General features: G+C 51.5%; 1 protein-coding gene across 6 annotated transcripts in view; it reads left to right on the forward strand.

Annotated features, from left to right (window-relative positions):
• Positions 1-1,563: 1,563 nt before the first annotated feature.
• The window catches only part of NRP2 (neuropilin 2), an 88,108-nt gene continuing 69,836 nt past the window's right edge, over positions 1,564-19,835 (forward strand). For 4 of the 6 annotated variants that reach the window (XM_061455363.1, XM_061455355.1, XM_061455372.1 and 1 more), the window contains exons 1-2: positions 1,565-1,967; positions 13,407-13,584. In XM_061455363.1, the coding sequence (XP_061311347.1) occupies positions 1,895-1,967; positions 13,407-13,584 (251 nt within the window). In that variant the 5' untranslated portion in view covers positions 1,565-1,894. Of the gene's footprint in view, positions 1,968-13,406; positions 13,585-19,835 lie in introns of all 6 variants that reach the window. The other 2 variants (XM_061455346.1, XM_061455380.1) reach the window with 1 other exon arrangement.

Below are 19,835 nucleotides of genomic sequence, written 5' to 3' on the forward strand. Positions count from 1 at the left end.
CGAGGGCTAGTTATACACACAAAAAAATCACACTCTTCTAGCTTGATAGTAGTCTAACTATAAGCAAGTAGTAAATAATATTTGCATAATTTCACATCAAAATACATTAAATAAGGCAATACACCCAGTTGCCACTGGCTTTACATTGGCGTCAACAGGTGTTGAAGCAGATTTAAGACACAGAAGGGTCAAAATCAGGTATCAAAACACACAGAATCATAGAATAATTAGGGTTGGAAAGGACCTTAAGATCATCAAGTTCCAACCCCCCTGCCGTGGGCAGGGACACCTTACGCTAAATCATATCACCCAAGGCCTCGTCCAACCTGGTCTTGAACACTGCCAGGGAAGAGCATCCCTCAGAAGCGGCTGAAATACCAGATCTATTGGTCAAGCCAAAGCTGTTGCTGTCAATGAACATCCACTGGCCTCAGTGGAACTTGGCGCTTGCTTGTTGTGCGAGTGCACTCAGGTTGGGATCGTGATTTCATTGACGTGAGCTGGTGGTGCTGCCCGTAACTGATAGACAGCAGAGTACAAAATAATTAGTCTCATCACCCGAAATGAATAGCAGTGAAACGTTTGTACTTTCCCTCTCCTCACCCACACAGCGATGTGTCTCACTTCTGCCACATGCCAGTATGCCTTCACTAATTACCAACTTTAAAATAAAATGAGTAATGTGGTTTTAATCTGTCTACTGTATATTTGGAAGTTGGAACCACCTGTGATCTAGGGACTGATCAACAACATAATTTGGTTTTATTTGGCGCCTTTTTGGTGCGGAGTTTTAGGGCTCATTTCACCCCTCAAACCGGATGGAGATGCGGGTTAGCCCCTTTTTGCCAGTTTCCGCCCTTTAAGCCTATTGCTGTCTGTAAATTTAAGCGGCAAACGAACGCAAGGTGCTGGCTGTTCCAGCTCAGGCGGGGACTTCTCACCCGCGCCGGGGCGGGGGGGGGGGGAACGACAAACTTGCTGCGCAGTCCTGAGGTGAGTGCGTAAACGCTGCTCCCGGCTTGTGCATTGAAAGAGCATCCCGGAGAAAAACCGTTGGGCGCGGGGAAGCCAAATGTGGTTGCGCTCCCGAGGGGTTTTGCATTTGTCCCTTGTGGCAGCCTTGACACCGCAACACGGGTGTCAGCAGCCGGGGAGCGCGTACACCCCGCTCCCGGTCCCCGGCCGAGGCACGGCGCTCCTGGGTCTCGGCCGGCAGCGGCGAAGCCCACGAGCAGGGACAATCCTTGTCCTGACGCTCCCCCATCTGACAATTTCTGGGTGTCTCCCTTCGCACAGCCCTTGCTCTTTCGCAATCGTTTCGACCGGGCTTTTCGGTTCCTGCCTGCGCTGCCAGGCTCTGGGCGCCCGGGGAGCGGGGCCGCGGACGGGGACGAGGATGGCGATGGGCGGTACCCGCGGCTCGGCGCCGCACCGAGAACTCACCCAACCCCGCGGAGCGGCCCCGCGGCTGCCTGCGCGTGTCCCCGCGGCTGCGGGCGGGGCGGGGCGGGGCGCGGGGCGGGGGGTGCGCGGGGGGCGGTGCCGGCGCTCGGCGCTGACAGCCACATGCCGCCCTGCCTGAAAAGGCTGCGAGGCGCCGGCGGGGACTGAGAGGAGGTGCAGACGGCGCCCCAGCCCGCACCACCGCCGCGCCCCGGGGGATGCCGAGGCGCCGGCCCCGCGGCTCGCCCTAAGGGAGAGGAGCTTCTCCGGCACCGCCCGCCCCGCAGCCCCCGCCCGGGGAAGGCCGCCGCCCCGCGCTGAGCCCCGCCGGAGCCGATCGCCAGTGGGGCTCCCACGCCGGGCGCGGCGCGCCCGGGGTAGGGAGGCGAAGCCCGGCCCAGCCGCCTCGGGTGTTGGTTCTGGTGGTTCTGGTTTTAATTCCTTCCGAAGGATGGATACGTTTCTTCTCGCGTGGGGATTTCTAGGGCTGTGCTTGCCCGGCTCCGGAGGCACGGCGGAGACAGGTAAGGTGCCCTCCGGGACCGGGATGTCTCCGGCCGCGCACGGGCGAGGGAGCGTTCCCGCCCGACCAACTTTCGGATGCCCGGGAGCACGCACCGGGGCTCTGCCTGGCGTCGGGCACCGCACCGGGAATAGGTGAGGGACCGGCAGATTTCGCAGTACGGGTTTTGGGAGGCTGGGGGGTGTCGTGCGTGTGCCGGGGCGGGGATGGCGCAGCCCCCCCGCTCCTCAGCAAGGCGCGCAGCGGGTGTAGCCGCGCAGCTCCTACCGCCCGGCGGGAAGGGGCGAGGGGACGGAGCCGCACTGGAAAGTTGCGTGCTGTTTTTTTCGGGGGTGGCACAGGGAAGTGACGGGCAGCGGTAGGGACCGGCCGCATCCCGGACACCCGCATCCGGATGCCCGCGGCCCCGTGCCGGGTTGAAACCTCTGAAAACTTTAGGTGGGAAATCAAAATCATTTGGCAGGGCGCGCAGGCAAGCAGGAGCCGTGCAGGGCGGCGCTGGCAGCAGGCGAGGCTGTGCAGCGGTGGCGGCATTCCGGGGCAAGCCTGCCCGCGGTATGTGCGGGACCGCACTTACTTTACAAGCCCTCGGGTGTCCTGGGACCTGGCGGGTTCGTGGCAAGATTTGTGACGCGAATGGGTTTTCCCGGTCTTCGCTGAAGAGCTCGGCTAGGCTGTCAGTGAGGCGCTGGAATGAACTCCGGTGCTTGCGCTGCTTTGGCTTGGGGACTGGAGAGGTATACGGGTGGGCTGAGATTGGCCCTGTGCTGGCTTTGGGTTTGGCTAACGGGGGTGCGAGGTCCCCATGTGGAGGAGAAGGATATGCCTCACCCCGCCGTCACCGCTCTCCCGGGGCTTCTTCTGCGGTCGGCAGCCCGGGAGCTGCCTGGCAGGACTGTGGTGCCAAGCCAGCAGCTGCTGAGCTGCGGGTTTCCCTTCCCGCACGTCGGGCTTGGCCTCGAGCCGTGTCTCCGGCGGCCCGCGGAGCCGCAGCGCCCTGAGCCGCGGCCTGGCCTCGCCAGCGCTAGAGGCAAGGCGCGGTGTCCGCTCTCCCCCTGCCCCTCTGCCCTCCCTGCCCCGCGGCTGCCCGGCCTCCAGCTTCCCTTGGAAAGGGAAGTGGGTGAGTCTCTGCCGGCTGAGAAAGTCCTCTTTTTTGCAGTAGAGAAGCACAGACGTTCCGGCAAACACATTCCGTGTACATTCAGTTGCCGATTGGCATCGCCTCCTGCCTTATGGCTATAAAGGAAAGGGGAAAAAAATAATTCCTATCTTTTGTTCAAATAGGAAAACAAATGAATAGGCATTCGACGGGGTGAAGAGAAAGGGCAAAGTCCCGGGAGGCCCGGGCTGAGTGCAACAGTCTCTTCGGATGAGCCCTGTTGCAGAGGCAGTGTCGGATCTTCTGGAGTGGGTATTGTGCTGAGGCATATCGGGTTGTGAGCTGAGGAGGGTGCACTGGCCAGCGTGGCCACGATCCCTGTGGCTGCCAAGCCCGAGTGTACGGGTCTGCGTGTGTGCCTCCTTCCATCCAGGAGTGGGCTAAGGATCAGGGCTTTATAAGCCACCCGTGTCTCCAAGGCCATTCAGTCGCTGTAAGAAATGTTCGTTTGAACACAGGGTTTTCCCGGCTAAGTAGAGCATCACATGGTGGTGGAGCCAGCAAGGAAGTTGTCTCCCTGTGGCTGACATCAGCGGCTGTTTGCCGAAATGTTGTGGTGCTGCAAACCCCGTCAAATGACTTTATTGCTAGCCTAGCGCCCAAAGGTATGGGGTAATGGGATGTGACCCTCAATCAGCCTATGCTCGGCACCAGTGAATTAGCCAGCCTAGTAAGAAAAACATGCCAGAGGTAGGTGGATTTATGTTTCAGTCTGGTGTATCTGAAAGCCTTCCCCCATTATGAAAGTCCCTGTTAAGATTCCCTAAGGGAGGTTAGTAGAGAGGGGAGATGTTTTTAATAGACAATAATATGATAATCCACATGGAAAAAAAAACCTGTGTGTAATATTTCTACAGTAAGAGATAAACAGTGCAGCTGCCAATTTGTATGTAGCCAAGCAAACCCTGAGATAACCATAGAGGGGAGTGGGTGGGAGACCCTGGAAGATAAATCTGAAGGCTGGCTGGCTGGCTGTGTGTTTTTCATCTTCCCGTAAAAAGCAATCAAGTAAGAAAGTAACAGATCCGAGTGACCCAAGTGCTGAGCCGTTCAGATGATGTTTATGCAGCTCCAAGCAAAGCTCACTCTTGAAGCCTTCCAAATAGTTTGCTTAAAAGCTAGTATTTTTAGTAATGACTTAAGGGATGTAGCAAGGTGGGGAGGGGGATCAAAACAAATTGCTGCCAAGCAGGCACACAGCCACACACATACAAACACACACACACACACCCACGCAAGCCTGGAGTGTAGTGCCTTTTGCCCCTTGCACTGTTAACTTGGCTCTTATTGGGAACAAAAGCTTTTTTACCCTAGGAATCGGGCAGTCGTCAGGTTTATCGCTGAAAATGACTGATACAAGCCCACTGGGGGGTTCTGACCCAGGTTAGGGTGCTGCATTTTGTTTTCCTAATTTCCCTGACACAGAAAAATCATGCTGTGTGGTGTCTGGAGTGACAGACACACTGATCACAAGGGGCTCTACAGAGGCGCTTCCTATCTCGCTGCCCTGCTCCTTCTCCCATCCAGCCCTCTTCACAATATTTACTTGGTGTTTGGTACCCCATGTGTGGCTTTGAAGGTTAAAATGCAAAAGCAACCTAGTTTGCTGGGCTGGAGAAGGCAGCACTCCCTGTCCAAGCAGCCTGCCACTCTGGTCAGGCAGGTGGGTTGGTTTCCTAGCAGAAACCTCCAGTGCTGCTGGCTTCCAGGACATGGTGGCCTTGTATCACAGATAGCCTGAGAAGAGAGGAGAAAGCATCCTTCATGTGGTTTGGGAAGCTGTCGGGTTCAGATAAGGCTGGGATCCTATCCTGTGGGACCCTCAGTTGTATTAATAAGGAAAAATTAATTTTTAAGCACTGGGATTGCTGCCAAATTATATGACCTCTGACAGACCAGCTGTGCTAGGAAAATAAATTGTCTATATCTGAGACCCGTGATCCTATCTGAAATCGAAATAGAGAAAGTCGGCATTTAGCCACGATGGTGGGGGCAGATTGCAGCAGCCTGAGAGCAAACTGGAAGCTGCTAAACTTGCTCTCCGTTGTGCGGTGAAGTCACCGCCACCGCGTCCCCATGGGGTCTCAGGAGTACAGTTGTCTGATCCGGGAAGTGTGGAGAGCTGATGTGCCTGTATGCGCCCAAGCTGGGGGTGATGGTGTGAGCACAGAGGTGGGGGCAGAAGCGGGGTGTGAGCATTTCCAGCTCTACCCTCACTCTGTAACAGCCCTTTGACACGTATCTAATTATAATACACACACAGACAAAGAGGTAGCTGGGCTATTTTCGAAATCCCTGTCTACACCCTGGTGGAAACCTCAATACTAGCAACAACATAAATCAGAGCTGTTGCTAGCAGTGTTGTGCACAGCTTAGCGCTACAGTAGCATGGTTTTAATCATGCTCAGAATCAAAGGGTCAGCCTTCTCCCTGCCTGAGCCAAATCGCAATCTCGGAAGGCCAGATCCTGAGCCAGGATTGATGCCTGCGCAATAAAAAGACACAAGCGCAGACACGGAGGAGAGGTTTGTCAGTGCGAGGTCGGCAGGCACAGGGCCAAACACTCGAAATCACAACTCGGAGCTGTAACCCTTTCTATGTGCAAGCAGTGCCTGTGGATCTCACTGCAGGGGATGGCTAGGGTAATGCTGCGGGGCTGGGGCTCCAGCGGCAGCCTTGGTGCCGCGGCCTCTTCCCAAACAGGTTGGGGAAAAGGGTACAAGCAGTGAGTCGGCATGCCGAACAGCCTGAAGTACTACTTGCAGGGATGGATGGCTGCAGAGACTTTCTGTCTGAATGCTTCTCCCCCTCTCTTCATACTCGATGAGTCAAAGAAAATGGGCTCCAGAGATGAAGTGCTGGGCTCTGGGTCTTTGAAACCTGTCCTGATTTATCCCCATGCATTTGAGACAAAGGCAAGACATCTGCCCCAGCTGTTCTGGTGGGTCACCCCTAGCTGTGAAGTGCTGTCTGTGTGGGGCTTGAATGCCTGCCTATTTCTACATCCCTCCTAGAAAGATGGTGAAGTCAAAAGGACGCTCTCCTTCTGCTCTGCTTACATTTTGTTGAAAGGCTCCTTTTGGACCCTGTTTTTTAGGGGATGCCTGTGGGGAGAAGGGGGAGGAAAACTCCAACCCCCTGTGCATGTAGACACACACACACACACACACACACACACACACACACACACACACTTATCTCCCTGGTTTCTCCTCTCTCTTCACAGGCACACAAATCTCTACCTTTTCTCTCACAAAGCCACTCCAGACACCCCAACTTTGCTGCCTGCCACATGCACACTCCTACATCCTTCCCTTTCCTGCGCTCTCCCTCGCACACCCAGAGCCCCTTGGCAACTTTCTCCCCCTTGCACACCCCCAGGCTTGCTCCTGCTTTTCTCCATTTCTGTTTGACTGCTGAATATGTGCTCAACAGGAAACAATGTGTTTAAAGCACTCGCCAGAATGTGTAATAACTTCAGCACTAGTAGTGCAGCTCTGCAGTAGCTGGGTTTGAGCAAACCATCATAAAGGCAGAAGCTGCCGCTGCTCGGCAGCATGCACGGAGGGAGCTGCAGCAGGGCATCTCCCCGGGTGGCTCCAGAGGCGCTGCCTTCCTTCCCATCCTGTCCATGGGGCTGCCCCTTGCCAGGGCAGTGGGTTTTGCTCTTCAGGTCAAACAGAGCCCCTGGGAGGGAGGGCTGCTGGGGGTGTTGTGGGATTTGGAGAGGCTCTGCCAGCCGCTCTGGGAAGAGGCAGGAACAAGCTGCCATTGCCCTGTGGGGAAAGGCAGGATTTGGTTTCAGAATGGACCCTGACAGATGGGCTCCAAAGGTGTGAGGAAGCTGGGAGGCTGCAGGGGTAGATGAGAGATAGGCTTTTTTTTTTCTTCTTCTTGGAATTGTCATAATAACAATACTAATTAGTATTTCAGAGGCATCGAACACCTTTCATCAAGCCTGAAGCTCTTTAGAGAGGAATCCTAGGTGAATCCATGGCTCTTTCTTTAATATGTGGAATTAAAATGTCTCTTGCTTTTCCTCCATGGCCCTCGAACCAGCCTGTTACTGATAGCATTCTTGGGGGTGGCACAGCAAATTGTTTCATCCTCATATTATTTCCTACTGTAGCCTATAGGTAAGGTGGCAGGCTGCCATGCAGGAAGCCTGTGCTTTATTTCTGCCTCCACTCTGAGCTTTCAAGTGTCCCCAAGCCTCCATTTCCCTGCTTGTGGTACCAGTGAGGTTTCCTCAGAAACTGCCCGATCTGCAGCTTGAAGGTCTCCTGATGCCACCTACTCCTGGGAGATGGCAGTGTTTCCACAAGACTTCAAACCCCTGGGAGCCTATCATAGAGGCAGGAGAAACAGGCATGGTTCCTGCAAGTTCAGTATGCAGTTATCCCTCTCCCATGCACATGTGCACACGCACACACACACGCGCACACACACACTCGCACTCTCTCTCAAATGATTACTGGAGTTGCCAGGAGTTGTAATTCCAGACCCACCAATTACATTTCCAGGCAAGCTGGGAGAATTGTGTGCACATATATCTATATAAAGACTAACACTATTAAGCCACTTGCCCTATTGGAATTGCATTTGTCTGTGATATAAGATGACAAATAACAAAGTTAGCGGAGGTGGCACCATGTAAAAGGAGGCTATAAAATCTCATCAAAGATAAGAGGATGGGGGGTGGGGGTAGGAACTACCGAAACCCCAAAGTGGAGACATTTAAAGGTCAAGGTTGCCACTGAAGGAAGGTGTACAAGGTGATGCCAGCCCCCGAAAGGTGGCTATCTGGAACTGCAAGGGTGAAAATCAGCTGAACTCAGTGATTTCAAAGCAAATTACCTGGATTTGCATGCAGGATTTGGCCCTTTCAGTTTCTACAGTGAAGCTTGAGTAGGTCTCTATTTCAGGTTTCCACTTAATTTGTCTGTGGATTAACATGGCAAAGAAAGTGCAGGCATCAGAAATCTTCAATTCACTTTCTATTCCTCCCTCCAACACTCCCTTCGTATTTAAAAATAATTTAAAAGGATCTCTTCTTCTGCTAAGGCTCACAGCTAAAATGTTCCATTTGCTGAGCTTTCTGGTGTTCCCCTCTCACTGCTGTCCAGCGCTATAAAGTGAATATATTGCATCCCTCCCAGTTGCCTTAGGAAGTGGTCAAACGGCCGCATTCCTCAACTGATGGATTGGTGTGTTCCTCTCTTGCTTAAGCTCAGGCAGTGTTTTTATGAGCCTGTCTCGTGACACGCTCGAAACGCTTTGAATCAAACATAAACCCTAGCTGAGATCACAAAAGCAGTCTTTAAATTCTGCTTTGCTATGCCTGTACTCTTAAAGGAAAATTTAGTTAAGCTGGTGCAGGTCCTCGACGAAATGTCCAGGGAACTTTCCCTGGCTGTGTGAAATCCCAAGACGTGGATGTGGGTACTGCTCTGGGATGAAATGTGCATGTAAGTGCTTTGTGTTGTTTGGGTGTGTTTGTCCATTAATTTGTTCAGGAAGCCTTTGAAGCTTTATCTCACAATCCAAAGCAAACATGCTTCTGCTAAAATGATCTATGCTACTGGGGATAAAATATCTAATCTTATTAGCTTCCTCTGCATTATGTCTCTCTTCTTGGCTGATGGCTAAGCTGCATCATTTAAGTCCCAAGAGCTTGCATTTATGTTCCTGCCTGATGCGAAAGTTGTGCTGTACGGTTTGGTGTGAGAGCCCCTGCCACGTTAGCCATAACCAGACTCCTTCCTGGGCTTGGGAATGAGGTAGGATGAATGTTAATTAATCCTCAGCCAGAGAGATCTGTTTATCCCCTCCATGCCAGGGTTTAGCAAAGTGCTTGGATGCTCATGGACCCTGAAAAACTTCACTTCTTGAAGAGCTGCTTGACTCTAATGGGGCTGAAATTCAGGCACAATGGCTCGTGCCAAGTTCAGCAGCTCTGAGAGCAGTAGGTTGTGCGAGCCAGGACCTGTGTTTTGCTGCACTGTTGGATGGTTGGCACGGTGGATCTACTCTGCCCAGTGCTGAATCCTGGGCTGTAGAAATCATCTTCAGGAGTTGGATGAGAGTGTGGAGCTGGGCTGTGAGGGCCTCATGTGGGGAAGGGAGATAAGTGATGAGACTAGGCGGTGTGTCTCTGCCACGGAGCTCTGGGGATCTCTCTCCCTTGCTCCTTTCCTGCCCTCAAAGGCTGCTCCTTCCGAGTAGAACAGATAGAAATGCTGCTGCTTGCCTCTAAGGCAACAAGAATGCCTTAAATTTTGTGCATAGCCCTGAATTACATCCCCAAAGTCAACTGTACCCAGGAGATCAAAGCATGTGATAGTTTTCTGCTGGACACTGCAAGCTCTGAGAGGCTGTTTTGTGTGTTTGTTGTGAAATGGGCCTCTCTGGTGATGATTATTTTTGTTACAGGCAGAGTTGGCTTTAGTTTCTGTGTTGAAGATCCAACAATAACAGTGAGCCCTGCTCTCCTGGGGTGAGAGAAGTCCAGAGGGGTTTAATTGCCAGGAAATTCAAGTAGGAGAACGCTCTGCTCCTGGCCTAAGGTTTCAGCCTGTGCTGATGAGCTGAAGTGCTGAAAAGTCCAAAGTCTGGGTGGAGGTTTCCGAGGTGTGGCTGTTATTTTTGGGTCCCCTGAGTGAAGGTTGCTCCTTGAAGCCTGGGGGAGGCAGAAGTCCAGGTCTTCCTTGCCCATCCCTATGGCATGTTTGCCATTCTCTGGTGTACTTCTGTTGGAGTGGTCCTGCAAGAAGAGGGTTGCTGGGATAGCCTTAAGTCATTTGGTGGGCCATAACAAAGGAGGGGATCTGGGGATCTCCCATCCAGAACACAACCTGCTCCAACACTGCCAGGGAGTGTCAACCTCCATAGACTCCATTGAGGAGCCTGCCTGCTCTGCCACAGCCTCGCTGCACTGGCCCCTCCACCATGCAGGCTGGCAGGGGCCCCAGAAGCTTGCTTTCAATGCCTGCATTTTGCTCACTGAGCAACGGGACGTCCCACGCACCTGGCAGACTTGGCTTATACTTGAGAATTTCATTTTGGCTTTATTAAGTGAACTCAGGGCTCGCAAAAGCTGCCAGAGCCCATTAGCTGTGGAGCACATCTTGCTTCCAAAGCATGCAGTAGCCATGCCACTCACCTTCTTCCTTCCTTCTTCTGAATTTTATTCTTGCATGGATTCAATGCATGAGTTTGAAAGGGCACATTTATGTCGAAGCTTGACTCTACTGTGTACAAAACAGGCCTGATCGTATGCAGAAAGCCAATGACTGGCATGTCTACTGAGACAAACCCTTTGCCTGTCAGTGGGCACAGTGATAGATGTTTGTGTTGCAGGCATTCCGGTGAATCAAAAGAGAAGAAGTCCAACAGAACAATTGCAAAGATATTAAAGTCATTTTGCTTCTTCAGATAACTCTTAAGAAGTCCTGCGTTCCTGGTATGCTATTGCCCATCACGTGTCCTGGTGCTGTGTGTAGAAAAGTCAGTGCTGTACTGAACTAGCCGCCTTCCTTTTTCTGGACCTTCTTGGGGAGGGATGAATAAGAGGACAAAATCTATTCCTCTGAGAGACACAAATAAGCTTTCATGGAGGTGGAAGGTTTTCTCTGTGACAGAAAGTCTTTACTGGTAGTATCTGAACACCTGAGGGATGTGGCTGGTGCTCCTGTCCACTCAGTGATTTCTCCTGTTTGTCCTATTTGCTGCAGAGGCCACAGCTACAGAGAACTGGGCTCCAGCCCCACTCACTCAGGCTGTCCTCACCAGCACCAGCAGTTTAGCTTGGGCACCAAACTGACCTGAAGTCAGGATTAAGCCCAGGGATGGATTTCCTTGGCTTGGTCCTGCTGACCTGCAGTGGCCTGGCAGGGCAAGGGGAGAAGTTTTAAGACTGGGATAAATCTGGGTTTCTGCTCCTGAGCTCATTTGTTAGGGAAGAGCCACAACAAGCAATGTTCACATTGCAGTTCCCCTCCAACCCGTTGAGTTGCAACGGCTCACAGAGTATTCATAGTATCCGGCGCGAGTAAGGGGCTAGCAACTTCTGAGTGGTGGGTGATGTTGGTGGTATCAGCCTAGCGGGTAGCATGTGTGTGAAAGCTGGAGAGACAGGGAGGGGATGACGAGGTGTGGAAGGATTGACTGTATTTTCATTGTTTGGAGACTTTGCCCTTTCCAAGAAAAATAATCCGCAGCTTGAATACTTCTCTTTGCTGGAGGGGGTGGACATGTGTGCAAACGAGGTGTGAATTTTTATGAGAAGGTGTGAAAGTGCGTACATGAGTGAAGTGTGAATTACACGTCTATTTGTACATTGATGTCAACAAGTCCGTGAATTTCTTCCTTCCATGTGAATCTCTCTCTCTCCCTCCCCCCAACCCACATAGACACGTGTGGGCAAATATGCCTTACTGAGAGAAGAGGTTTGTGCAAGGACGGAGGTTTGTAAATGTTTGTGTGTTGAGCAAGCTCTCCTGTGGAACAAAACCAGATGTTTTCTGGTATTCTCAGCTCTTCTATGGCAGTGTTGCGGTTTTTCCCCTTGGATTCTTTCAGGATACTTGCAGGTTTATTTTAAGAGAAAAGAGAAGGCTGCAGAGCTGCCATGGGTGTGTGAGAAGAAAGTTATTTTGAAGAATGAATGTGTTAGAGGGCATGAAAAACAGGGGAGAAAGTGAGACAATTCTTTTTCATGGTGAAGGAAGCTTTGCTCCCTCACGAAGGGCCCTCCTGCTTCATTGTTCCCGCACAGGGCACGTGTGCTTTCTGCAGGCAGCGTGCAGGCAGCAGGTTGTTTATCCAGAGTGCTTTTTCGCAGGAAGCATTACCACCGAGGGGTCCTGCCTTGCTCCTGCTGCTTGTGTTGGCTCTGGCAACGGGGCAGTCTGAAGGTGACTGGGATGTGCCCACCAAGAGCAGGCAGACTCGTGACACCTCTGCGGCTGAGGAACAGAGTCAGACCCACAGCATACGTCTGAGCCCATACAAGACCAGGAGGTCTCAGGGCTTTGCAGTGACTGCTACTGCAGATGGGACAGAAAGAGCCCTCAGGGCAGTGGGGAGCATGGCAGAGACCCTCGGTCCACAGAGCTGATGGGGTGTGGGATGTGTGGTTGCTCTCTTATATCGGGAAAGGGAAAGCCTTTCTGCAGTGTGGGTCTGGGTTTCACCCCGTATCCCTGCCAGCCTGCCCTGTGGAGCGGTTTAGGGTTTTGCTGGGTTTTGCTCATTTTGCTAGTTTTTTGCCTGTTTTGCTGAGTGTGAGGAGGCAGTGCTGCCTTCTGAGGGCAGCTGTGGCAGCCCATGGGCCCGTGGTGTTGGGATGGGGTGGTGGCAGCACAGGAGGGGGCAGCAAGCCAACATGCAACAGGGGCCCTGAGGAAAAAGGGACTTTGTGGGGACTTGTAGTGCGTTATCAATTGAGCATGTGATGCAGATTTTCCTCCCAGCAAGTAATGCAATAATAAATTTGATTTGCAGTGTTCTTGAGATTAAATGTTTTTTTGAAGATGAAATCACCCTCTAGGGCCTGTTCTAACCCAAAGCTGAGAGTGCTTCCTTTGCTCACCACACAGCCATTGCCAGCCATTTGTGGGCTAGCCCCACAAAACCACCGCTGCTGATCGTCTGAGCCTGGAGTTTCAATGGCTGGGGCTAGCTTGAGAGGTTTCAGAGGGGAAGCCAGTGTGCTGAGATAGGGTCATGGGGGCAGGTAGGGCTGGGCAGGGAGAGCACAGCAAGCGGGGAACGGCTGTCGTGGGGCTGCAGGCTGGGGCCGTCAGTCCTGGCTTGCTTCAGCTTCCTTCTTTGGGAGCAGCAAAACTTTTTGTGCTCCTGTGGATGTATTTGAAGCATCCAAATTCTAGCGTCTCCCGAGGCAGCTGTGGGAGACTGCCACGGAGCAGCTTGCAAAGGAGGTAAAACAAGGGATAAAATGAGGCGGCTCCAGATGATCTGATATCAATCTGTCTCTTGCTTTATGGCTCTGTAATTGCCTCGGCAAGAGCATTTATTTCTTTTTTCTGGTCTGTGTGAAATGTGGTATGTAAGTGTGGCAGGAGGTGGAGGGGAAAAGAAGCACATTTGTTGTGTAGCATAATTGTCCTTGCACAGAGATTAATATGACATATTAGAGTGCTGAATGGATGTCAACGGCCTTTATCAGACCACCCCTAGCAGTGGCCCAGAGAGGCCAGCTATGTGCAGGCAATGCCCTGAACCTGTTTCAGTGCTTTGTTGCCTTCTGTGTCTCTGCAGCTCAGCCATGTGGGGGCCGCCTGAACTCCAAGGATGCTGGGTACATCACCTCTCCGGGGTACCCCAATGACTATCCCTCCCACCAGAACTGTGAGTGGGTCATCTACGCCCCTGAACCCAACCAGAAGATTATCCTCAACTTCAACCCTCACTTTGAAATCGAAAAACACGACTGCAAGTAAGAGACTTCCTCTTCCTTTTCTTCCCTGTTTTGCCTAGCGATATGGGCCTCATGCTTCCTTGTGTGTGAAAACAAGCATTGTCCTGAGGCCACATAGATCTGCATCTCTTTGCCTTTCAGGGGCAAGTATGCCCTTACCAGCTGGGTGGTTATAAGATGCAGCTTTGGACAAATAGGATGAGCCTACTCTGCACTGAAATGCTGGTTCTTAACTCAGCCTTGTATCAACATGAAAGCAAGAGCTAACGGGCTTTGAACCTGAGCTTGACTTCTGTTAAAAGGCAGCTTGTTTTTCTCGGTGTCGAAGTGGCCACACTGTCCTTTTAAACCATGCTGGGAGAGCAGAGCAATTTCCTGGTTTGTAACTATGCAGAGGTATGGCATATAGAGCCCTAGGGCTAGAGACCCAGGCTTGGGCCATGTGAGGCTAGGGGCTTGACGGTCTGAGCTGTTTGGGCTGTGTCTGACTTTGCACAATGCTTATTCTGCTGCTTTTGGTAAACTGGGAGATTGGTTTTGTTTGCCTTTTTTTTTTTTTACTTCCTCTAAGATGGGACTCAAACTAGATGCCCAGGAAAAACAATTAACAACTAGTAAAGAATAATTAACAGCATCAAAGGGCACCATAAAAGGCTGAGTTAATAACATGGTCTCAGCAGACACATAAACCTGTGTGTTTAATTTGGAATCCACAGCCAGCTACAGGGATGCCTGAGCTGTGAAGGAGCTTGGGGCCTGACACAGCAGTCTTGGCAGACACGCTGGTCCTGTTGATTAAAAAGGGGGTTATATATGGAGAGGGGAACTCTGCTTTCAAAAGGGACAGAGGGACAGGGGAAGCTTTTATAGGGCTGTAGAATCAGTCCTGTGGAGAACAAAGAATTCAGCATGGGTTTGATGATGTACGGAAGGTTATGAAGTGTAGAGCTGGACCCTCAGCTACCATAAATCAGCTCCTCTGATTCTAATGAAGGTGTGCTGATTGATGTCATTTGGGATCTCATAACCCCCTACGGATAAAGCCTGGGCTAATAAGGCTTAGAGCACCATGAACTCTCCCTGAAGTCAATGCGTGTGGAAGGCATTTAGCACTTTTCAGGATCAGGCCTGTGTTTAAAGGGAGAAGTTAGAGGAAGGCTTATAGTGAGCATAGATGAACACAACAAGCCTCAGCAATGCGCATGAGAATGATGGTTGCTATCAGATTTTATTATTGCTTGCACAGGCTGAACTGTATAGCCTTCTCATAGCTAATGCAGTTCCCCCGTATTCGCAGTAATAAAAGCTTTATAGGCCTATATTCACAGTCTACAGAGTATGTGATGGGTATTAGGCAGGGCAATGTTGTGTGCAAGACAGAGGTTGAACTGGGCAGGAGGGACTCCTGCTTCTGCCTCTCAAAGGTCTCAGGCAAACAAAGCCAAGTTGGTCAGAGAGCCAGAAACCACCATTGGCATCTGTTTTAAACTCCACTTGTAGGAAGCTGTCAGGTTTAGATCTGAGCACCTTGGACAACTTTTGCCATGTTTTGCTGCCTGTGAGAGGGCAGGTTCTGGTCCCAGGCTGCAGGTGGGGTGTGCTGGAGGGGCTACTTGAGTGCTGGAGATATTGTCCCTTTGCTGCCTTCTACTTTATCGTGGCAGATCTTCTGAGTGGCTGCTATGTGGTCTCACACTTTCCCTTTCTGTGTGTATGTGCATGAAAGAGACTTTAAAGCAGCCTTTAAAGGTTGAAGGGTTTTTGTCCCCCATGTGGGACATTAATAGTGGAGGGTTTGTCAGGGTCTCCGATTCATTTCAGCCCCTGCAGCAACACTGCTCTCTAGAAACCAGGTATTAACATCAAACCTCTCCTGTAAGCCAAGTTTGCCTGCATCTCTTTACCCCTCAACTGCCACCTTTGTGCAAGTGAAATGGGGTTCATCCATAGTGCACTTGGGCTTCTGATGGCCACAGGTATGAGCTGAGAGCCAAGCAGACACTGGGTGCCTGCTCCCCAGAGCCAGCACTGCACACGAGTGTGTTTAAAAGATTGTCATGGACAGTGCTTGGTAGGAAGCATAACAAAACAAATGAAATCAGTGTCTGATAAACACTGCCTGAAAGAAATTGATAGGAGGGATATTTCTTGGTAAGTGACCTAGCAGAAGGAGACAAGTATTACCACTGTGTAATGGTTGGGCATTAAGCAGTTCTAATAAGTGACCAGCTAGTACTAAATCTCATCTGAGCATGAGAGGGTATTCTATGAAGAAGCAAAGGCCTCATTACAGCTGCAGGTGGGAACCTTAACAGGAACAGGAGTTCAGCATCAAAGAAACAGTCTCTGGGCAAAGCCCTTCTTTTGACATCTGATCATTAATATAGAGCACATTCACACAAAGGTGACAGGCTGATGAACCCCACTGTGGCCCTCTGTCTCTGGGCAGGCAAGGTTCTCCCTACACTTGTATTGCTACCTGGCAGCTATCAGAGCAGCAGGCTGGTCTGTGCTTCCAGCTGCAAGAGGTAAACACCATACACCCTTCCTCTGTTGCTTCTTGTTTCAACATTTCATTTTACCTTATTAGGCTAAAGTTTCTCCCTCATAAAGCCTAACATTTACATTCCTAAAACCCGTTCTAAGGCCTACAAAAATATCTGCAGAAGTCTTTTTAGTTTTACTATGTCCTTTCTGCCCTTCCTTGTATCTGCTTTAGATTTCCCTTTGGGATGGGAGGTGTTTCCTCCTGTGTTTTGTGCACTGCCTGGCACCCTAGGGACATCTGCGGAAAGGTCAGTGATTTCCCCTCTATCAACAGCTGGCCGGAAAGGGCCTGTCTACCTGCTGCAGTCCGGATGTGGAGCAAGAGCTGGCTGCTGGTCCAGCTTCACAGCCGGCACTCCCTGCATGGAGGGCAGGAGCATCAGCCAGGGATGGATGCCCAGAGGTGGCGGCCAGGGCGGCTGCTCAGTGCTGGGTGTTGCTGTTGTTCTTCTGGAGGCACATCTGGGCTTTTATTTTTCACCTGTGTCCACCACCATCATGAAGTAATTGGGTGGAACTGAAGCCCCAGAACCTTTTTTCCTCTCCACCTCTCTGTGCTTTATCTGTGCTTTGAGGAAGCACCTTACTTTGGGAAGGCACTTCAGGTTAAGAAAATTGGAGCACAGCAGAGATGCCTGTTGTGGGATGTAGGGCACACTGTGATAGGTAGTATGGGACCTAGACTATTCTTCGTGCTGTCCTGCAGCTGTAGGGCAGAGCCAAAGGGAAGTTTGATGCTCTGATAAAAAGAGTTGTTGAACTATTCAGGAGCAACTGTAATAGCACATCTGCTCACCATTTCTTTCTCTCTTGGCTGTGACTGCAGCTTTTGCTCGGGCACCATCATATCTGCACTCTGAAAAGGGAAGTGTCATCTAGTGGAAAAGCCCATGCTGCTGCTGCTATGGTGAAATATTTCCACTCCCTGTGTGCCATGGTGGTACCTGGGCAGCCTTGTGCATGCCAGGGTTCATTTGTGATCTCTGGAGCTACCTGAACCACTTGCCATAGGTGTGTAACAGGGGTGGCTGTCCAGTCAGAAGGGGTAGCTCAGCTTGTGCAGTCACATAGCCAAGCTACTGGCTCCTTCCTAATTGCCATTTTGCTGTTCTGTCTGCACTCCTTGCTTGGAAAATCCAAGTCAGAAACCTCAGCTCTGAGTGAACTGCATTTATAACCAACCGCCTTTTCCATTCGTGCCTCCCTGCTGCTGCTGCTGGGCTTCTTTTTGGAACATTAAAAGGCCCCTCACGAGACTGGCTGCTGACTGTCATCCCTGGCCATGAGGATTAGGCTGGGCAGAGCTGTGGTTGAGCACCGGGACGTTGCTGTACACACATGGCAGAGGCATGCCCCCTCCACACTGCAGCCGTTGGGCTTGTGCTCGCGGGAGACCTTTGAGCTGGGTCATAACATCTGCACCAGGAGAACGTTATTTCTTAACGAAAACCCGACCGATCATGGCCGTGCCAGCGGGTTTTCCTGCAGCCCTTTCCAGCACATGCTGCTACTGGGTTGCAATGGTGGGATCCCTGCCTCGGGCGGATTTCGGGGACCGTATCCGTGGCTCGCAGCCCCCTCTGGTGGCACAGGCCAAATGCTGGGAAAGGTTCCCGGAGACAGGGGACCGGGGCTCCAAAATGGGCAGGAGCCAGCCCTGAGCTGCACAGTCAGGCTCTTCCTCCTGACTTTGGCCCCTCGTGTTTCATGCAAGGGTTTCCATGAAGTCCTCCAAGGGTTTCCAGAAACAGGAATTGGGGCCACCTGAATGAGGAAATGTGTGCAGTTGTCACTGTGACCTCGAAAGTGCCACAGTGGTGCTAAGAGAGTTGAACCAAGTTCAGCGTCCTGCTGTGTGCTGGGTACCGGGCAGGTATGGCAGGAGATGTCCCTGCTTCCAGCCTGAAGGACAGAGAGGACTAAGATTTGGCAAGGGAATACACCATGCTTCCAGTGTCCGTCTTGCAGAGCACTGCCTGCCAGGGAATGCTGGCAGTAGCATACTGGTTTTCCCAGGCCACAGTACAAAGAATGAAGCACATGGGCTTGGCTAGCCAGTGAAGACCTCTTATGGCAGTGTGGCCATCTCCTGTGCTTCCAGGAAGCTGGGCACTAGAACAAAGCATCCTTCCTAGAGAGCAGCAGAGACACTGGCCCAAGTCCTTTGCTCGGGCAGCTGGGGGAGTGGCAGCAAGCCCCAGTGCCCACAGGCAGGCAGCTGGTGGCTGCAGTATTCAGCTTGGCTCTCTTGACCACCTCCCTCAAACAAGAGCATGATACTGCAAGAAGCTGTCCTCCTGTCAGCAAAGGTTAAGAGTAGACAAAGCAGCAATTATGGACATCTAATTAGTAAATGCTTTGAAAAGTATGCGTAATTAGCTCATTAGTAAACGTTTTAGAAACAATGCAGTTCATCTTGAGATTGCGAAAATGCCTGAAATGAGAAATTCATTTGGAGCACTACAGAACACCAGAGCTTGTGGGGTTCTTTGGTTCTTTGCTGGGATGCAAGGGGAAGTGACTGCATCTCCTGCAACACTGGGGAAGTGGAGCTTTAACTTTGCAGAGGGAGGAAGTCAAAGATGAGTCGTTAAGGAAGGCATTTGCTTGCTCATACATTTGTGGCATGGGTAGCCAGAAGTAACATTTCTAACGTACAGGAAATAATTCAGTCTGGGTAACGTGACACTGCAGCTTAGCTTGTCTTCAAGTAAGCTTCTACTGTTTTTTAACTCCATGCAGCATCCGCTGTATGGTTCATAATTCCTGTCAAGACCAGGTCATTTTCCAAAATGAAACATCAGTGAATGGGTTAGCTTTGATGGCATTAGACCGGCGCATGAGTTAACAACTCAGGGCTCTTCACATCTCTTCTCTGCTGCCCATCCACGTTGCCGAGAGAGCTCCTCTTGCTCTGCAGCTGTGCTTCATGGTGCCCGGAGCCTCTCCTGGGAGGGACAGACAAGGTCCAGACTCTGCAGAAGGTGATGGCCCCAAAGGCACTCTCGTGGGGTATCCTATGTCCCGCCAGGTCACCAACATCCGGTCTGTAGGAGCTGGATCTGGTTTTGCACCTTGTTTCCTGTTGGAATCATGACAAACTAAGGGCCAGCTGGTGACACTGGGAACAATAGCACTAGAGATAGAGACCTCTCCCCCTTCTTCCTGCCTAGCTTCTTACTCAGCCTCTCTGGCCAGTGAGGGAGGGAGCAGGACCCTTGGGTCCCCAGCAATGCCTGGGGATGGAGCGAGCAAAGGGCTGGCTCTGGTGACTGACTGGCTTCGGGGTCTAGCTGAAAGGGCTAGAAGTATGTGCCTTTTGTGAGTGTGCAGTGCAAGCCACGCTCCTACTCTAAGGCCTTTGCATCTTTGCTGACCCTGCTTAGTGCAAATGCCATAGCACACTAGTAGAGCAGTTCCGCTGGAACAGCCACAGTGCTGAGATGGTCATGCTGTCAGCGAAGAGCCCACCGTCTTTGGCTGTCTTTGCAATAGTTCTCTGGCTCACTGGGTGAGATCAATGACACCATTCACAGAGGCTCATCCCAAACAGCTGGGTCTCAGGAGCCTAAATGCCTGTGGAGTTATGAGTCTTGGTCGCTTTTTTTGCATCACACCGTGGGGCTAGCAGTGCTCTTCCATGTCACAGGTTCATTGTCTGGATGCAGGAGTTAGAAGGTGGCAAAATAGTATTAAAAAAAAAACACCCTTTTTTTTCGTTA

The sequence above is a fragment of the Pezoporus flaviventris genome, unplaced genomic scaffold (genome assembly GCF_033815535.1).
Source record: "Pezoporus flaviventris isolate CSIRO_AGI_PZ_B2104156 unplaced genomic scaffold, CSIRO_AGI_Pfla_v1 ptg000001l, whole genome shotgun sequence".
NCBI lineage: Eukaryota > Metazoa > Chordata > Aves > Psittaciformes > Psittacidae > Pezoporus > Pezoporus flaviventris.